Below are 20,996 nucleotides of genomic sequence, written 5' to 3' on the forward strand. Positions count from 1 at the left end.
TATTAAAATTACTTTATTATTATTGTTCCCAGATATTGAAAATTTTTAATACATTATAATCTTATTTATTAGAAGTGGCACGGTTTTATTATCCGTTCGAGCTTTCTAAATTAAAATTGCCTTGGGCGGCGCCCTACGTCATTAATGACGTATTTCGTATTCTGTTTCACTATAATTATTCTCCACACTTTGCTTGGTGTTTTCGTAGCCCTTTCAACCTTATTAGCTTTTTGACAACAAGAACCGCCATCATTTATCGTGCCGACGTAAATTAAAAGACGATTCATTGCCAGATTCTTGATTGAAAATTTTTTTAATTTAAAAATTTAATCAGCGGTTGCAATCGATTTCTTACGTGGTTATTTGACATTTACTAAAGGAAATTGGCAACAAAGGAAGACATTCAGGGCTAGTGATCATATCTAGCACGATAAGTTTAACGAGTATACAAAATGCATTCTTCCGGAGAATTTATCACTAAAAATCAGGATGAGAATCGGATAATCTTAAATATCCATTGGTAAGCAAATGAAAATAAGTTCTAAAAATAAAATACAAAATTCGTTTAAGTCTAAGTTCATTTCTGCAGTTTCAATTAGTTACCTAAATTCGCTATTTATATGGCAAATTATCTTATAGAATGTCTGCGTATTATGAAAGAATTAATTGTGTTTTTAATTTTACAATTTCCGCCTTTATTTGCTAACAGACTTAAATAATAATTTAAAAACTATTCCGTTTAGTGTGGATATAGGGAATAAAAATGTTGTTTTTCAAAATCCGAAGAATTTTCTTAGTTAACAAATGGAATAGTTTCCAAAATACAACAAGAACAGTAAATCTAATATAGGCAAATGGAAAGCTACATTAAATAAAATTCGTCAAGTCCGATTAATAGTTCACGAGCAATCAGCTTTTGACTTCTGGGCTTGTTTATGAGACAACCAAAAATGATTTTGCAAATCGACCCGATTCTTTAAAATGTGAATTTTTTTATGCTTCTATTTCACCAATATGAATGATTTTTATTAATCCGAGTGCTAAGGGTTACCTTTCTTGTTATATTTCGGGAGTTACTCCATTTGTTAGTTAACTAAAAAAATTCCACAGTTCGTCGTATTGCAAAAATCATCGGGATTTTTGGAAAAGGTTGTTTTAGAGTTCCACTAACTGCAATAAAATTAAGAACGCTCTGGGAGTCACCCAGTTTGAAAGACAAAGCATTGATTTTTTTTAAATTTGTTTATTTAATTAATCGATGACTATGAAACCTAAGGGGTTAGGGTTTGTCATATTGTTTTGTTGTGAAAAGATGTGATCAAATACGGATTTTCGAAAAGAACGGATGAATTTTACTTAGTAAGAACAAATTGTTAATTTTCGAGAATACATTTTTTTTTTTTCCATAATAAACAATAATACCTATTTGAAAATAAACGTTTCATAATCTTATCCATTTTTTCCCTCAGAGCAATAGTTAACGAGATGATTGAAATCAAATGCGACAAGAAACGCCCTTTTTTCTTCGTTTTTTGTTTATAACAATATTCCGGCAGTTTTCGGCAAGGGGGACTATGACTTTCGGATTCATCGGATTTTTACATAGAATACACTTGGTTTCGTTGAGTGAAATGGCAACATCCACCCCAAATCGTAATTTGACTGGACTAGAAGGACAAGGAAATACTTTCCATTTCCATTAAAGTAGTAACATTGGTAGTAAGGTAGTATACGAGTAGGATGAGATAAGGATAAAAATGCATTCTGCTTCTCGCGAATGCAATTTCCAAAAATGTCACTTGCCATTTTATCTTCACCGTGTCTTTTACTCTTACATTTAATTAGACGTCAATAAAACTACTATTTAACATAGGGAAAAAAAGGTGTTGTATGATAGTAACATCACATTCAGTCTAACTCGTTAAAACTGGAGTTAAAACTGTAACATTTCGAAGCTAATTTTAGTGACAAAATCATTCCACTTGTCAACCTCAACTTGAAATGAAAATGAACTTCCAAACAAAAAGATTTTACATTTTTGAAAGCTGTTTCGTCTCCTCTAAAGCTAAGGAATAAATTATTACTTTACGCACCTTGACGAAAATCTGTCGTTTAGTTGCTGTGCTTGAGTCGACCACCCCTTTTGACCTTTTCATTTTTGATATATACATAATTATTGATCTTCCTTGATAAATATCTGTTTTGTCCATCAAAGGAGACGACCCAATTGAACATATGAATGAAAGCGTTAATTGTGGTTTAAGTAAAAACTTTTCCCTCTCTCAGTCGTCTTTATTTTTAAATTAGTATTGAGTTTTGAAGGTATTGATCCTTTTACGTACAAATCCTATTTTTACAAAATTTACCTAACGCCGTTAAAAATGCGCATCGTTTTAGTGTCAAACATAAAATCTTGCCAAATAGCAATTAACAAAAAAACTGTAAGAGCAACGCCCGAGTGTGTATTATGGAAATTTATGCGTATGCATATGAGGATTTGAGTAAGCGAGCTTTATGAATAAGACGGCACCTAAAATTAAAAGCGAATTTAAAATTTATGATGAAAACACGTTGTAAAATGTAAACGGGTGAATAGCCTTACCTGGCGATTGCATTGCTTCACCTGTGCAAGAAGAACATGAGTGTTAGAACAGAAAACGTTGACCCATAGACTTAACACGTTGGCCAATCGTTTGTTGAGGCCAAGCCTACATGAGATCGCGGAGAAATTGTAACTGGGTTATCATTATGCATTAAGCTCGCTTCATTAACGAGGCGTTTACCAAACCTACGTTGGAATCAAACAGGCAGTTAAATATTAACGTGATAGAATATTGAGCTCGTGAGATATGAATAATTTATTTGCTTCAGATATTTTGAACACAACAGCGTATTGGAAACGTGAAATTTATTAAGCGCACATTCCAACAAGTTCGGCAGTCAATACAGTTTCCTGAAAAATAATTAAATTGGGAATGCATACCAACATTTTGCATTCGGGATTTAAATTTTTAATTTAAGAGTATTTTGACTGCACACTGCTTGCTGCTAGGCTACACAATTGTTTAAATGCTAAAGTATTTAAACAATGGCTGCACTTTGTTGGATGTTTCAGTAAATCATCCGCAAGGGAACTGCGATTACTGTAAATCTGTTTCATGTATTTAGACCTAGCTGTCAGTGGATATATGACCAATGTGAAATAACAATCGTCCAAAAACAGTTCCAGGAGAAGTTTGAAGAACAAAGAGGTAGTAAATGTGCTCCATACATTTTATTCTTTCTGTGACATAGACAACACAGAGTAGGACCATCAAAAAGATCTCCTTATTATCGACCATGCATGTATGTTGGAACGTAGGATTTTGCAACTTCATCTGTAAAAACATTTAAAACACGCGTAAAATTTAAAGAAATGTAGCTCTATAACAATTTTCAGAAAATCATCAACTTCAATTTACGAGGAACTGTGACGGAATTTCTAATGAACCGGTGCGCAAAATTCCCAAACGTCATAATAGTACATTATACAGTGAGTTTTTTTAAAATGCGAACATAGGAGTTTGCATGCAATGTAATTTCCCTATGTTCGATTTTAAAAAAAACACATCAATCTATGAGATGTGCGCGGTTCACATTCCCAAATCGCGCAACTTGTGTGACTATGAACAGCAATTCTATAGTCTTTATGATGAACAGCACTCAGTAAGATTTTTTTAAAGAAGCCATGTGAGGCCATAGCAACTTTAGGATACATTTTTCTTAAACTTTGACTTCACAGGCCACGCACTGACACCGCAACTCATTGTGAACCAACCTTCAATTATTTGTAGGTCATGTGCACCTGGTATTGTACTAATTTGATCTATTCAATACATAAATGAAGAAAATAAAAAAATAAATACCGAAAACAATTACAATAAATGTTCGAAGTGTCCTCCTTGACATTCTAAGCAATAACTTAATCGATTTCGTAATTAAATTGGACGGCGGTATTTTTAAAAATGTGACAGCTGTCAATTGTATCTACTACTCACTTGAACTACTCAATAGATTGATGTGTTTTTTTAAAAATCGAACATAGGGAAATTACATTGCAGGCAAACTCCTATGTACGCATTTAAAAAAAATTCACTGTATATCAAGGTAGAGAAGTACAGTATTATTGCCTGAGCACCAAGATTACATCTCGAGGCGCTTGCGCCGAGGGGTGTAAGGTGCGAAGGCAATAATAGACTTCTCTACCGTGGTATATATAGGTACTATTTTTTTCACTACTAGCACTTGAAATCCTCTAAATTAACATATTATATTGATAAGAAAGTGAACGGTTGGACAGAATTGTTTGTTTCTTAATTTAACATGTCAATCAAGTACGTAGAAGTACAAGTCAAACAGGCCGTATTTTGTTCTGTCATTGAGATATTTTCAAAGAGTAATTTCGTTCGAATTTTTTCAAAATGTGTCCACATTATTAACCACTTTGAACAAATGCTGAGAAAGCCTATTTTACAAGTGGAAAAAAAAAAAGGTTAATAATCATGTCATCAGACGCTAGTAGTGAAAAAATGTCTTTTATATTAAAAAACAAGGAAACTAGTCTTTATAGAAGAATAGAAATTTAAAAAAAATGATAGATGCTTATGGGATATACGTGTGAAAATTCATCATGATTTCTATTCACTACAAACACACTCTTATAGCCTTTTTCCAGATTATTCCCTCAAAAATTCCTCTTATATTAGAAATGGTATGGAATACTCCAACATTTAAAAGTTTTCTCCAAAGTCGAAAAATAGACTTTGATTCTTTGATTCATTCTTAAGTTTGCATAACGTTATGAAGACCATATTTTGCAACTTTTTAGTGTATATGGCAGTAATTTCACATACATGAACGTAAAGTAGGTATATTTTTTCGTGCGTAATTTTTCTAGGTACGCCAACTTAGTTAAACAAGTATCATCTTAATACGTTCGTTTAAGAATTTTAATAAGCCCTCTAGTGAAGAATAAAGTTCAAAAACTCACTTACCTCGAAGGAATTGTTCTTGGAGTTACACCTGGAACAAAGACAAGAATTAGAAGAAGCAGTAGTGGTGTTACAAGTAAAAAACTATGTTATTCGCATGCCTCAGGAACATATAATTAACCCACATTAGAATTAATTGGAAAATACCTGGGCTTTCAACTAAAAGTAATAGAAGCCACAAATAGTTATGTTAGAAACTACTGTCGAATGATCATTCATTAACATGTTACTAATTTAAGACAATGAAAGTTTAAAAAAAAGGCACCACCGTATAGCATAAAGATCGTCACACTACTTGCAAAAAGGGGAGTTGCATAGTGTACAACGTGTCGGCAACTTTTAACACATACGACGTTGGTAAGTCGGTTAAATAAAGGCAAAGTTGCGCCTTTTTGTCACCAATCGAACGATCGATGTCTATAAAATGAAAATATTCCGAATAAGTTGAGAGGTATTCGAAAAAAACCTTTTAGCGCAGTCCCGCAATTAAATTAAAAAATTGTGGCCATTTGCTCGTCCGTCCCTACGGCTGTGTCACTATCACACCTTTATCTTAAGAGCTTTTCGCTACTTGGTTCGCTATGGTGCCGAGGAACAAAAAAAATTATTTTATTTTATAGCAGATGTTAAATTGACGTAGGCTATAAGTAACTCTTTAACAAGAGGGGCAGTTAAAGTGATTACTTTAACGGCAGGGGTAGATAAAATGGAACAAATCATTGTACATTCCGATGACATGTCATTCTTATTAAAAACGGGACGCGGATCACGAAATCAACGACTAGATAACCTACACTTGGTATTTTGGAAGTCGAAATTTAATACCTACAGAATTTTCAGAAGTTTTATAATGATTTCTATGGCTTCTCCCATAAAATAAAACCCATTCATTGTGTTAATAAATCCATTTTAATCAGGTCAAACATTGAATCTTTCTTAGTTTTGACGACCATTTTGGACCATAGAGGCCCATAATCTTGATCTGACCCCAATTTAATTGAGGAAATGGTTAAATGTTATGATAGAGAAAAGTGGTTACTTGGGGCCATTATTTATTATGTGCAGGTGTTACAAATGGCTTTTGTATGCACAGAGTAAACTTTAATAATAATAATTTTTTTTGGTGCACTACAACTGCTCCACTTAACCCATATCCAAATTATTGACATGGGAGAGGATCCAAATTTGTTGAAATGTCTCATCGTAAGTTATTCCGGTCAAAATAACTCAGTGGCTAACGTGCGGGTAAGTAAAAATGTCCCAAAATATTCGGAAGCCTTTCAGTTTGTAAGCAGCCTCAGATTCTGCATCAAAATGCGCAACTTGTGTTCTATTTAACCGGAAATTAATAATGAGATATCAAAGATAATTAGAGAAAAAATTTAAACAAAACACCGTCAACTAGTGATGCCGCCGAGCGAGACGAGATGAGACTAACCACCAGGCTCGGCGAGACTCTCGTTTGGTTTCGAAGTCTTTTTTTTGTATTTATTTGTACTGTTTTTTTTTAAATTTTAATCTAGAAAATCCATTGAAGTAGCACGAATTCCAATTGTTTACATAAACCGTTCCTGACCTTACTGATTTAGGACTTAATTGCCATAGGTCTTATACAATAATTGTAATTTTTCTTAAATCCAGGAAGCCTTCGACAGCTTTATTTAATTTTATTGGCGGATAATTGATTTATTAAACTTGCCCTCATCAATAGCAGTTTACCTGCTTACTCAAATAATCGTAATTGTCTATGCTGGAAAAACAAAATTTGAATATAATACTTAATAGGATTTCGCGGATTCCCTTTTATATTAAAAGCACTTAATGCTCTCATTATATTTTCACAAGTTTATGGCATTAATGCCCAGTTTCTCCAATGTATCTTAAGCTCTACTTGAATCTTAAGATCGCCTTAAATCTTAAGTCTATCTTAAAACGTTGCACCAACGCAAATCTGCATCTTATATTCACAAAGGCAGCCTTACATTTAAGTCGTGAAAATCTGCGACTTAAGTCGGCATTATTGTTAGTGAAGTTGAAAATGAGTGGCATTTTGTCTTTCAAACGTCACTTTTCAAAATGGAATTGATCGATGTCGATGATGTCGATGTGGTTGATATGGTAGACATAGTAGAAAATATTCGAATACCACGGCAAATTCACATTAGGAGAAATTTATTTAATATTTATTCTAATGTTGAATTTTTTCGACGATTTCGACTCGAAAAAGGGACTGCTTTATATTTATTGGAGAAAATAGAACATAGACTAGAGTACTTCCATAACAGGTAAGTACACATCATTCATAGGTTTGTTTCACGTTTGTATACTTACCTACATATAATGCTTTTTGTGACTATTGTATAGTGCGAATTCAAGGTGTACAATAATGTTTTTTGAAATTCAGGAATAATTCCATCAGTCCCATGAATCAACTTTTGCTAACGTTAAGAGCTTATGCCAGTGCAGGGCATTTTGTTGCTGTTGGAGACTTTGTGCATGCAGACAAGTCAACAGTATGTAAAATTGTTTCAAAAGTTTCAAGGCTCATAGCATCAATTGCAAGGGAATTTATATACATGCCTCGAAATGAAGTTGAAATTGCAAGTGCTCAGAATAAATTTTACGACATTGCTGGTTTCCCTAGAGTCATTGGGGCAATAGATGGATGTCATATAAAAATTCAATCACAAGGTACTTACTACACTATTTTTTTCACATTATTTTTAGTATTATACTTTACATTCGCTCATTTCTACAAATAAGAATTTAATTTAAAGGTGGAGCTGATGCTGAAATATATCGAAACAGAAAGGGATATTTCTCTGTAAATGTGCAAGCCGTTACAAGTGCTGACCTGTTATTCCAAGATATCGTCGCACGTTGGCCAGGTTCGACGCACGATACCACCATTTTTAGAAATTCACGATTAATGCATAGATTCAATAATGGAGACTTTGGAAATAGTATCTTGTTGGGTAAATAGCACTTTTTTCAATATTAATTTACAATCGCTACTTACTTTTTAGGAGATAGCGGTTATATGAATCTTTCATATCTATTTACACCTTTTCTGAATGTTCAGAACGATGGTGAAAGAAACTACAACAGAAGTCACGTTCAAAGTAGAGTCAAGGTAGAAAATCTATTTGGTGTTTGGAAAAGAAGATTTCCTATAATAGCGTATGGATGTAGAATGAAGCTAGAAAATGTACTTTGTGTTATTGTGGCTACAGCAGTTTTGCACAATTTGGCTCGTTTGAGGGGAGAACCAGAACCACCTATTGAAAATTTAATTATGGAACACGAGCTTCAGCAAGCAATTCGAGATGGAGATATTCCTTTAGCCGCCGAAGAAAATGATTTAGGCTATGATTATAGAAGACATTTAGTAGATATATATTTTTCTAGATTGTAATTTTCGTATTTTGCAAGTTTAAAGATAAATTATATTACATATTAACATACCTACTACAATAAACATTTTTTATTAAAATTGAAAATACGTACTTATATGTACTTATTTAAATGAATTCATTCTTCGAAAAAATACTAGATTTATTTTATGGCAACATTTACTTGGAACAAGAGCACTTCCCAATTTCCTCTTCCATTAAGTAAATTTTTTTCTTGTGCTCAACTTCCATGGCATGTAACATTTTCTTGTGCTCCTTTTCTTGCAAAAGAATTTCTTTTTGAATTTGTAGTACTTCAATTTTAGCTCTTTCTGTAGGTCCCAGGTCTGCGTTAATTTTAGGTCTCCTTCGAGCAGACCAACGAGTGCCTCGTAAAAGTGTGGGCGTGGGCTCTTCGTAAGTAAGCAGAACGTTTTGATTGCACAGTTCAGTTTCATCATGTGTTTGTTCTAAAGGTGTAATCGAAGGTGTACTGGATGTACACGGTATTTCTATGTTAATTTCTTCTTGATTGGGCTTGGAAGATATCAAAATCGGCATTCCAAGAATATCCTCTGCTGGATGATCTAATATAGGTTCTACAAAATATAAAAATACTTGTATCTATGTGTGCCTCACTAAAAATATAATTAATGGAAATTCGAGTGTAAATTTTACCTTTCATTACATCAGAATCAAATTCATTTCTTAGACCAAGGACTGTCTTCTTATTTATTATATCCAAAACCAATTGTTCATTTGCTTCACAATTTTTCGAAGAAAGTGCAGGAGCAACTCCTCCACCAGTTTTGTAAAGCTCCTGCCTTTCTAGTGCCGCCTTTTTTCTTGAGTCCTGCTTCATATTGCTCCACTGCTTCCGTAAAGAATTGGCGTCACGAAAGACGTTGAAACACTTTTTATTAAAATTTTGCTCAATAATTTTCCAAACGTCATCTTTTTGATGGTTTGAAACGGCGTTTGTATCTTTATTTTCGATGATATTTTTATTTGAATCAACCAAATGAATTAATAGTTTTTTTTCTTCTTGAGTGTAATTCACTCTTTTTTTATTAGAATGCATGTTGGCCGATGTCTAACAAGTTCGGTGCACGGTTCGGTGGGGCAATGACGAGTAACTCACAGAATAAGGCCTTATTCTGTGGAGTAACTATCAAGTTTGACAGTTTGCAATTATTAGGTACCTACCTTCGGTAACGCGATTCATTAGTAAAATTGGCATTCATTTGATAAAATTCTGTGTTGCCAGATCGTTTCAGACAAATTCTGATGCTTAGCTAAGATGCGAACTTAAAATTTTGGTGCAACGTAATTTAATTTTAAGGACGCCTTACAATTAAGACCGCCTTGCCTAAGGTACAGCTTATATTTTGTTGGAGAAACCGGGCATTAAGTCCAATCGTTTCTAGGTATTGGTACAGTGACTCAATTTAGAACAGTGGCTACAACACAACAAGGTATCTCGTTTTTGATTCGTTCCGGTCGCCATATTGGGGCTAAAATGCTATACTTTAGTATGTGAGTTTACACTTTTCTTTGTATTTTTGCGAAATTCTGTAAATAACGGCCCTGTTTATGGTAAAATGTATATTGTGGACATATGACATATCCTAATATAGTTACTGTGGGTAACTTACATATTTACCGCGTAGTTACGACCATAAAAGTAAGGTTTTACAAAATATCTTGGACAGAGTATTTAAGTACAAAGAATTCAGTGAGACTTTGCTACCTAGTTACATTACCAGATACATTTTATGAAAGCTAATATTTTTTAGTTACAGAATGGTAAAGAAAACCCTTAAAATACGCATAATTATGTTTCGTGATTAGAAGATAGATAAGGAAGGTCATTATTATTTGTCATGTCTTCGTGGTAACCTTTTATATCCTCTACACCATTTTTTGATAGTTTGGCGAGACCAAGCGAGACCTAACCAGACTAGACGAGACGAGACGAGATCTTCAAAAGTCTCGTCTCGGGGCAACGCTACGGCGTCAAGTCATTAAGGTTATCTATCATTAGTCTGTAAAAAAATCAGCTTCCTTTATCCAACCGTAACCTATAGTTACATCCGTAAAAAGTCCGTAAAAACCAAATAAGAATTATTTTTTACGGAGTTATCAAATGTTCGCGATTTTGGTAAACATATTCTTAAGAGTTATTATCAAAGTTTTCATTTGGTGAATAACTTATTTTCTCAGAAAAAAAACCATTTAGAATTGGTACCGCAAGAAGTACCACAGAGCCTTAAGTAACGTGACCTGAGGCGGCAGATGGTCGATATTAGCATACTCAGATAGGGCAAAGTGGAACTCCATCGGTTAAAATTTTGATCACTCTCGTTCAGTGGTTCAGTGGTGCTACCGTTGTATAAGCCCTTACTGTTCTGATAGTGAGGAGCTTTAGTAGCTTATTGATTGACTCCCGCACATACCCCCACTTTAGCGTGTAAACCCACACTTCGCATGCGGGACTTTTCGTTTTGATGCTGTTGTTCCAGCGTTGTTGGGCATGATTCTGGTCAAACCTGAGTAATCTTTGACATCTGTTCTACTTATAACTAACATGTTGTACCTATGTATATTCCATTTTTATCAATTATGACCCCCATATGCCATTGGTCTAGAAGTTTTCGGACCATATTTGTGTGAAAAGTAAGCTGGGGCCGTAAGCAATTTTTATTACCTATTTCGAATGATACAGATGTTATCGCTTTGTGGTTTCAACAGGACGGAGCAACTTGCCCTATTTCCAGATATTTGCATATATTTTTAAAAAATCAAAATCTGCTTCCATCTACAACCCTTCGTAATAATACTCGTACTCGTCCTGATACGGGACTCTAGTGCTAGTTATATAAACGATTGTTTCCAAAGCCTTCATGGTGTAGGTTAACTATATTACCCTAAAGTATAAAAAAGTGGATCCAGACGGATCAACGGGCGGACGGAGGGATCAGGCGCAATATTGCAACTGCGTTTGAGCCATTGCTTTATATTAAAAAATGTTATATTCCCAATAGTATTAAGTGGAACTAAACAATTCACAATGATGTACCTACAATTCAAGTGTGAATACTCGAGAGATGGGTAGACAAATGAAGACAAATCTAAATCACAAATCTATAACCTACAGAATACAGAATACAGAATATTTGAAAAATTCACTTTTTAATCTACAACCTCATCTACAAATAATTAACAAATGGTGCAGCACATCGTCAAAAAGAAGACAAATCTATTTAATTTCATAGAAAAATATAGCATTAACCATTTTAGTTACGCAAAGAATTAAGAAAGTTAATTTTGGTTGCGGTGCATCAATATGAATCCGACCGTGGAATGGTTAAAAACGTCAACGAAAATGTATTATTGCGTAAACAAAGGTAAGTATCTTGAGTTTTGAGAGGTAGATTTCACAAAACGCGAAAAAGACATATTCGAATGCATATTTCTGCTATTGCGAGCTATACAAGACGTTAACATATTAAAAATAAATGTAGTTTTGACTCAAAAAGTTTTCTTGCATCCACTTTGACAGTTTAATACTGCAGGTACAAACGAAATGTATGCACAAAAGATAGCATGCTACCGATATGGATGCAAAAGTACTGAACGTAATAACATAGTTTGAATTCCCACGACTCCATTATTTGAAGTTTTGTTATTCGCAATTCCCTTTCTTTTCGATTATAACTGGTTAGTTACTGTCTTAGTAAAATTGTCTCCCTTCCAGTAGCGACAATAATGATCAATATAGAAATTCGAGCAATCTCCGCGGATGCCTTCTACCGGTAAATAGACACATTACCTTTACTGTTCGCTCATCTAACTTTTACGTTTACAACTTTGTCGTAAATACATACGGTATTATTAGCAATAAGGGTGCTGTAAGTCTTCCAAGCTCGGAAATATCAACTCGCAAGCAACTGTGCCTGTTACAATGAAGCTTACTACCTCTATCTACTTATTTACCCATTTGATTTTAAAAATTCCTCCCCATCCTCCTTCCCATCTTTTTCTAACGGTAGGATTTGCTAAAATGTTTACTGAAGAAGCAAGTAAGCTAATGCCAAAGCTTAATTACTGAAAACTTTGGAGTTTTCTGTAACAAAAGTCAGAGTTTGTCGAATATTTTAAAGAAACCATTTTGTTATTAACGTCGAACTCTTTTTCCAATTGATAGTCACAGGAAAAAATGACTTTACGGTTCAGAATGGGCATTGAAGAATCACAGAAATCATACAGACATTGGTTAAGGTGATGAGCTTCGTCCCAAATCGCGTGTTCGAGTTCGTTCAAATGGCCGTATTAGTTGGAAAGTTAGAATTCGTGTACCTTCCTGACCTCACTTACTATCAACTAATATTTGCCCCTTATAAATACGCGATTATACCGTACAGTAAAGCTACACCCCATATAATTTATTAGATTAATAGTATAAGATAAAATAATAGAACAGTAAAGTAACAAACTGTAATCAGATGATTAAATTATAATAAAAAGTGAATTAATTTCATACTAGCGTGACACAGTCAAATAAAAAATTCAGTAGTATTTGTCGATTACAGTTTTTGTTGTCCTTTTGAAAAGCGAGTGGCATGGTTCTTTTATTCATTAACTTTAATAGTCAATTCATGACTTTTAATTCTACTCTAGATTTGCGTTAAACATGCAGTGCGTAATTTGTACCTGCAAATATCCCAACGAATCCAGAATGAGTATTGATGGATCGAGACAAAATATATTACTCTGCGCCATCTGTTTCGATTTGATCTACTTTTAGAAGTTGAAAAGAATTTCGTCAATACGGGAGCTTTCAGCCGGCTATGAACGCATTAAAACGTAAGCTGACTTTCTTCAACTTATTATTAATTGATGATGAGTTCGTTCTTTACAAGTTTGTTATACTTTTTCAGAACGATGTCCGTTCTATATATACGTTTAAATATCGCAGAACCGACGTTTTCCGGATTCACGTTTCCTGGAATAACAGGTCAAATGGAACAGAAGAATAAAACCACAAATGTGGTATCTACATGTGGACAAAGACATGTTTCTGTATTGCACTAACCAGGAAACCAAAATATTTTACGGATGTGCTTTATGAGATTTTGCAAAACCAAAACCGGTTCGTAGTGTCCAGCGACTTACACAAGTAAAGAAAAAAATGTAATTTGTTTTGTAAAGAAGGAGAGCGTTTACTTTACTGTATGGACAAACCGCCCGTTTTGAATAATAAGGACGTATACATATACTGGCATTGATTACACCTATACTAATTAATCAGGAGCTACGCTCATAATCCGGAATTTAATTAAACTACAAATTAAACCGTTTCATCGATCTGTGTGTCTGTGTAAGCTCAAAAATTTTCGAGTACGCTTTGGGTCAGGACGGAAAAGCTGCCAATGTATTATCTTTACAGGAGTCTAATTTAAATTAAACTACACAAGCACTTTGGGGTTTATGTAAATATTTTCATATTCAACATAACCGTATGGATTTCTGCGTAGAATTTATGAGTTTGTATTATTCAAATAATCCCTCTTAAGTTAAACTTGTACGACTTCTTGTACAAAGTGTTAGACCTGTAAAATACAATTTCGTTAACCAAATTCACAAATAACGATGTACGATCGTAATTAAATTTTAGTTAAAGGCCAATGTGGAAAATGTTCCGCCGTATTTGCAGAAATGTTTGCTTTAACTCGGGTTTAATTGATATTAAGTTTGAGTGCAAGCTGCTCTCCAAGTTAATTTCCATTATAGCACTAAAAGGTATTTTCGTTTTATCGATTTTTCAACAATACTCATTTCTCAAAAAATATCCGAGCAAATTCCGTACCACATTTTGCGGTTACTTACTTTATGGATCGTAAACCCATAATTGCCTTGTTTGGTTTTCAAATATAAGCCCTTTACATCTCCCCCAAAGTTAAACCCCAAAAAATTCTGTACGTTTCAGTGTCGTATAAATTAAAAGTGGAAGCTAAAACTTCGTTTAAAATTTATTAGTAACATATAGGCACAAAAGTAATTTCACTTTTATGAAAATCCCTATACACCAATTTTTAATATTCTGCAACCCTTTTGTAATATATTTCCGTACCTAGTCGTACGAGATAGCAGGAATCGACACGTACATTTCACATAATGAAAATTGCCTTAAAAAAAGTTTTTTAGTGTTGTTGAAAAACAATCGTAGCCTTCACTAACATTCTATGTCTATTTATAATTTGCAGTGAGTCGGTATTATAAAGGAACTTGTATCATTCATAACTATAATTAAAGTATATGAGTAGAAACAAGTTGTACATCAGAATATGCATAATGCAAGCCCATTTTTGGTAATGCAGACCAGTATTTCATTAGCAAAGCTTTTAGTGAAAATTTGAAGTCTCTAGCTATTGTAATTGCTGAGATAGCCGGATAGCCAGCCAGCCATAACGAATATAATAGCGCATTTTTGGAAAAAAAATAAAAAGTGTTTTTATTCACTGCTCTGAGATATAAAGGTGGTATTCCTTTAAGTCATAAGAAGTTATAAGACCGCTCCTTTTCTTTTCAAATAGCTAGATTATTTAATGAATTACCTTTATACCTCAAAATATGTTTAATCAAACTATAAAATAAAGGCAATCAAATTTAAAAAAAATAAAATAAAATAAAAAATTCAAGCCGGGATTGTTGTTGGTCGTAGTCGCGACCAGTCGTCGTATTGATTACTGGTTGATTCTGGTGGCACTATTTAGATTTTAATCCCCCAGACTAATAGTCACGATATGAAAGTAAGGGAAAATTTATTCTCTACAATATGTCAAAATCAGAATACAACTTGTACTACTAAAACACTTACTAAATTTTGTACCCTGAAAACCGGTTCACCAATATTCAAAAAAAGCAATATTTGACGTTGAATATATGTCAACTGATAAAATTAATAAACCAGGCAATTATTTAACAAACAGTCAAGGCTAAAACGATGATCTGCTCCACAACATGGATTCAAGTTGATTTCACTTGAAAAACAGTTACTGACAAAATCCTAATGTGATTTGTCTCGGTGTCTATAAAATCTGCAAAACAATCGTTCAAAATATTTTTGTTCTTCCACTGAACCTCAGTTGGAAAAGTAGATATAGTAAAAACAGATACCGGATGAATATTTTAAAACCGAACATAGACAATTAACATGGGAAAAACGTTTTTTGCAGATCCTTGCTCCCCATTTTAAAATATTCACCCGGTATATTACTATATCTACTTTTCCAACTGAGGTTAAGTGCAAGAACAAAAATATATTTAACTGTCTTTTCCTATTTATTGTTTATTTGTACCTTTATTTATATGTTGTGCAATAGAAAAAGACAGGAATGACCAATATGACTACTATCATAATAAAAAAATTTGAAATCTTTTCACCTTATTAGAACTAAAAACTTGTTCCAAAAGTATTCAGGTTAAGAAAAGCTTGACTCCTGAAGCGTCCGCGCCCATGGAATCTAAATTTTTCAAAATCTTTTTTGTATTTCTGTTACAAAATCGGTGTCGGCCTCCAGAAGCATTTGCCCTAGAATACCCGTTTACGGAAAATTCGCTCCCGGGAGGTTCATACCGGAATATTCGTCACTGCCAAAAAATGTCTCTTTTGGTGTTCGGAGTATTGGCCCCTAGGCGGCCTAGGCCCTAACGAAAATTGTCCCTCTCCAGAACACTCCATCGCCAAGACATTGCTCCAAGGAGAATTCATTTGTTCACGGAACCGGCATCACAAGAACCAATCTTTAAAAAACTCGCCCATTTAGCCAAATTTTCCCTATTTCTATAAACAAGATTCGTTCCGCTGAATTAGCCTCCAACATTGGCGAAGACATATCGCTTCCAGGTAAATATGCCCTCGTACGGTTTACGCCAACTCGATCTTGGGAAATTACTATATTCTCAATTCCAGAACTTTTGCTTCTGTGGCAAAATTTGCCTTCGAACATTAGCACTCGAGAAAACTCAACCTTAAATAGCATCGCACCGTCAAAATTCGTTCCCTCCTTTAGAATACTCACTTAATACCACGAATCTTTATGATCATTAGGTGAACATACACCATGCTGTGTACGCACAACCTAAAATGCAGATATAGGGACGAACCAAAGATAAAGCGACCGTTTTATCGCCTAAAACATACTTTTCCGCACCCATGGATCTCTGGATGCTGTGTCCGTACTTAACAGGGACAGCCTACGAGACAATCTGAATACCTGAGTACATTGCAGATGTATAATTTATAAGTACCCTCTTCCCACACGCCATGTGTATTCAGTAAATTTTTCTTCCTTTTCCCCCGACAGTGAGGGTTTACAAAAGTGAGCTCAAAATCAGTAGGTAAACAATACTTAATAATAAAAATAAAACGTATGTGTTTTTGTATACCAGACGCTTCCGAACGCTATTGAATGTTCTAGAACAAAACACGTCATATTTCCCAGTTAGAATGCGTAACATCTTCCGATTAATAATCTTTCATGGCAACTCGATGTCTATGGGATTTCTGGAATATTCATTTTTATAGGGACAGGAGCGAATCTTTCCGTTCTTCGTATGTTATCGAATTTACCGCAACAAACTTTGTCACAGAAATGGAAAAACCCTTTATACCACAGCAACCACTCGTGAAATTGGAATCTGATTCTCAAAAAATAGTAACATCTAAACCACAGTATTAGTGCCGAAACCGCAACAGCAGAAAATTGCAAAAATTGTAGTAATATAAGGTCAGCCACAAAATGGATATGTTGGTATACAACCGCGTTTGAATTCTGCGGGGGCAGTTTCTTTGGTACACATCTTGTCGACACATAGTGTGTTAAACAGACCATGCTTCATTTTAAGACCGATAACCACTTACACAAACATAACAAGACCATTTTGTTCACATCATTTGCTTGAATTAACGGCACATCTTTGTTTTATTGTTATCGATTTCGTTATTTTCTGTAAGCTTTTATTACAAAAGTAGCAGAACATAGCCTTTTATGTACCCACATTTCAAAATCTTTCGCTTTTAGAATGATTACTTACCACCCATTATCAAGCGCACGTTAATTAATCGTATCCACGATCTGGCTTACATTTGCTCAAGATCTTTCGCCTGTAATTTGTCTAGCTCTTTTCAGGACACGAAATTCTTTTCATTTTTATGAAGGTATATGAAGTATTTTTTCGAGGCTTATTTTATGTTTTTGGGGTCACTGAATCCGAATTTCGGGAACACCGGGCCGAATTCCTGGTCAGCTTTATGTTATTAACAATTTAATTATGTTATCAAAAATCTCTAAACCTTCCCCATATACATTAGAATTACATTACATTACAATTTAAGTTGAAAGATTGAGTTTTTTCGTGTTTTCGATCGGAAAACGAGAAGTTAGCTCAAATTCTCGAATCTCGAAATTCAATTCTACGGAAAAAATACCCTGAAAAAATGTGCCACTTGTATATTTTTCGTTGTCGTTCGTCGTAGATGTAAATTGTCCTTTGATTTTCAGAGCTTTTAGTGGGTGCACTCCCTAACACATTAAAATTAAGTTAATTATTGATTTGCAGTCGTCGAAAAAGTACAGGATACAACACCTTGAAGAGCAGTCTTTATACTCATATGAGGTATGACTACACCGTCACCCTTGTATAAAAACTACGCTTGCCAAACCATATTGCACCATATATGTACCATTTTCAAACAACATACTTATGAGATATTGGACGATAACGAACAGTTAACCGTCATTTTTCCAGATTTAAGAAAAGAATTTCAAAAATAGAAAGGCTCATAATAGGTTGAAAAATCTCTATAAAATCATATTTCTGCCCTCCCGTGGAGTTCGTTGAGCCTGAGCTCGAGAACAGAGAATAATTCCTTAATTTTGTTTTTAGCAATCGATAGCTTATTATCGGTAGCTTGCACATTATCGAATTGACTAAACAATTTCAAATGGATATTGATAGAAAATATAAATTTGATTCAGAATGCGATATTCATGGGAATTTAGCCATCCCTAACATCAAGAAATTTAGTGTATGACTACTTATATTACTCGGTGTGTACATACTTTGCACTTGAAAGTGTGTGCGTATTGCAAAATTCTGCCGATCCACATTATTTTGTTGGAACAATAATTAATCTTTGTCCAATGAATTTAGTAACTAAGCTTCTCTCCCTTGTCAATGATTTGAACTATTGATGGTTGCGCATCTACAGAAATAATTTTTTACGGTGGCAATACACAGCAGATTTTTTTAAATGGAAATCCTGTATATTTTCAGCTGAATCGATGCCATTTTTTAACCTCTGCATGGGAACCTATTCACTATTTGGTTTTTTGTCAGTGTTGCCAAATTATTAATTTTTTTCCGAATAATTAATAATAATAAAATAAGTTAAGAAATTAATTTGATCATTGATCAATAATGTGAATCTGAATAAAAGGCAACACTTTGGTAATGAGAAAGTTGGATTTAGTGATACAGGATGTTCACAAAAAAATAGTAAAATTTCCATATTTCAAAGTGCCATAACTATTTTTTTTTCAAATAAAACTACCAATATTTTATTTCTCTATTCGATAATCTTTTGACTGCTCTTCAATTTTTACAAGGAGTATCCTGTGCCAAAACCCCGTATTTATTACATGTTTATAAAACAGTAGGAGTAGGCCGTGATAATAAAAAACCAAAGAATGCCAGACAGTAAACAAATGCCATAAATTTATGATTTGCTGCAAGTGTAGTCCTTATTTCGATTAAAAATACTAGTTCATCTATTTCGAAATTATCCTTTTTAATTAATCTTATTTTACTACAAAATAGGGAGCAGCAGATAACTTATTTGTGGCACTTGCTTACATTCTGGCATTCTTTTGTTTTTTTATTATCACGGTCTACACCAGTTTTTAAACATGTAATTATTTTTGTGAAAAATATTGAATAACCTAACAACTACGAGGTTTAGGCACAGAACGCCCCTTATAAAAAATGAAGAGCACACAAAAGACTATTGAATAGAGAAATAAAATAATGGTAGTTGCATTTTGAAAAAAAATAGAAAAATTTGGAAGCTTTACTATTTTTTGTGAACACCCTGTATCACTAAATCCAACTTTCTCATTAGCAAAGTGTTCCCTTTTATTCAGATTAACATTATTGATCAAATGTATTTCTTAACTTTAAAATCAAGGTCGCGAGGATTTGTCAAAGTAGGGCTTGCTTATGCGGGCAATTATTCGGAAAAATATTATATGGTTATATGGTAACATTGACAAAAAATCAAAAAAGTGAATAGGTTTCCAAGCAGAGGTTAAAAAATGGCATCGAAACAACTAAATATATACAGGGTGTTCCTTTTAAAACACTCAGTTGTCTATTGACACCGTAAAAATGAGACACCCTGTACATTCAAAAATAATGTCTGTAGGTGCTCAACCAGCTCTGGTTGACATTTGCACAAAAGGTGCTTTGATATTTTTTACCCAAGTATGAGCTAGGAAAAACCGACGTACCTGTAACATGGTATTCCCTTCGAAAATAGATTAATATGTTTGACAGTAACGTATAGTATTAAACGCAAATTCATCTTGTATACTAGGCGGTGAAATAACGATTTGTTAATCTCAAAGAATATTAGCCCAATCTGTTTTGGCTTTAACATCAGCGAAATGGGTTTGAATTAGATTCGTTAAAGAGAACTTGAGTATAATCTCTATTGTTTACCTGCCATGGGTCAACTCCTCTTTAAGTTGAATCCTGTTATGACGACCCTCATTAACTAAATCCATATCCTATTTTGTGCCCCAGACGTGAGTGGCGGTTTCGGGTTAACGTCGTATACAGATACTGACAGAATTGATCCTTGCCATCCGATATTCAAGACGCTAGTTTTGTGCTCCTATAATGATTACAAACGTCTCATTACGTAGAAACGTAGTCACGACGGGATGATGGCGCGTAATAAATTTTCCCTTCCGACTACTGTAGCGCAAAAATGAATTTCATCCAATCATGTATCATATTTGTACATGTCAAAAAAGTTTAATTTTCACGTCTGAGCAGAAATTTACAGCAGTTTGGCTTTAGGAAATGTACAGAAGTTGTAATGCTGAAAATTTGTTTTTGTATCAAGAACATAATTTACTTACTTGTCAAGTTAAATGTAACTTAATATTTAAAGCAGAATTTTGTTAGCGGAACATTTGGAGTCAGGTCAGTTTATAACAGTATTTAACTGTGACGTTTATATTATAATTAAATTGTGTGCAACTAAACTGTTTTGCTATTTATATCAATTACCGTCATTTCCGCGAAACTTATGCGTTTGAAATTGATTGAAATATTGTCATTTAACATCCGCGCTTTGTATAGGCAATTGCTAAAAACGGTGCCATATTAATTACGCTTCGAATTTTCCTGAATCATAACTCGTTTGTGCACATACGTTAGATGTCTTTAAAACGCATATATTTAAAAGTTTTCCTTCAATTATACCAAATCGTTGATCAAGAAA

General features: G+C 33.9%; 3 protein-coding genes across 16 annotated transcripts in view; 2 read left to right on the forward strand and 1 right to left on the reverse strand.

Annotated features, from left to right (window-relative positions):
- LOC116169969 (protein turtle) overlaps window positions 1–20,996 on the forward strand; it is a 124,481-nt gene that overhangs the window by 31,218 nt on the left and 72,267 nt on the right. The gene's annotated exons all lie outside the window — the stretch shown is intronic.
- Window positions 4,572–8,493, forward strand: LOC116169974 (putative nuclease HARBI1). Of its 2 annotated transcripts, none has more exons than XM_031486204.1 (4): window positions 4,572–7,543; window positions 7,594–7,721; window positions 7,808–8,005; window positions 8,057–8,493. In XM_031486204.1, exons 1-4 carry the CDS (start codon window positions 7,485–7,487, stop codon window positions 8,443–8,445), a joined length of 774 nt encoding a protein of 257 aa, XP_031342064.1. In that variant the 5' UTR covers window positions 4,572–7,484; the 3' UTR covers window positions 8,446–8,493. The 2 variants fall into 2 exon arrangements, with proteins under 2 accessions (XP_031342064.1, XP_031342063.1); XM_031486203.1 differs by having other exon boundaries at window positions 4,572–7,315; window positions 7,435–7,721.
- On the reverse strand, window positions 8,571–9,820 carry LOC116169975. The gene is made up of 2 exons (XM_031486205.1): window positions 9,101–9,820; window positions 8,571–9,021 (listed from the first exon to the last, which is right to left on the reverse strand). Exons 1-2 carry the CDS (start codon window positions 9,501–9,503, stop codon window positions 8,603–8,605), a joined length of 822 nt encoding a protein of 273 aa, XP_031342065.1. The 5' UTR covers window positions 9,504–9,820; the 3' UTR covers window positions 8,571–8,602.

The sequence above is a fragment of the Photinus pyralis genome, unplaced genomic scaffold, assembly GCF_008802855.1.
Source record: "Photinus pyralis isolate 1611_PpyrPB1 unplaced genomic scaffold, Ppyr1.3 Ppyr1.4_LG4, whole genome shotgun sequence".
NCBI classification, from domain to species: Eukaryota; Metazoa; Arthropoda; class Insecta; order Coleoptera; family Lampyridae; genus Photinus; species Photinus pyralis.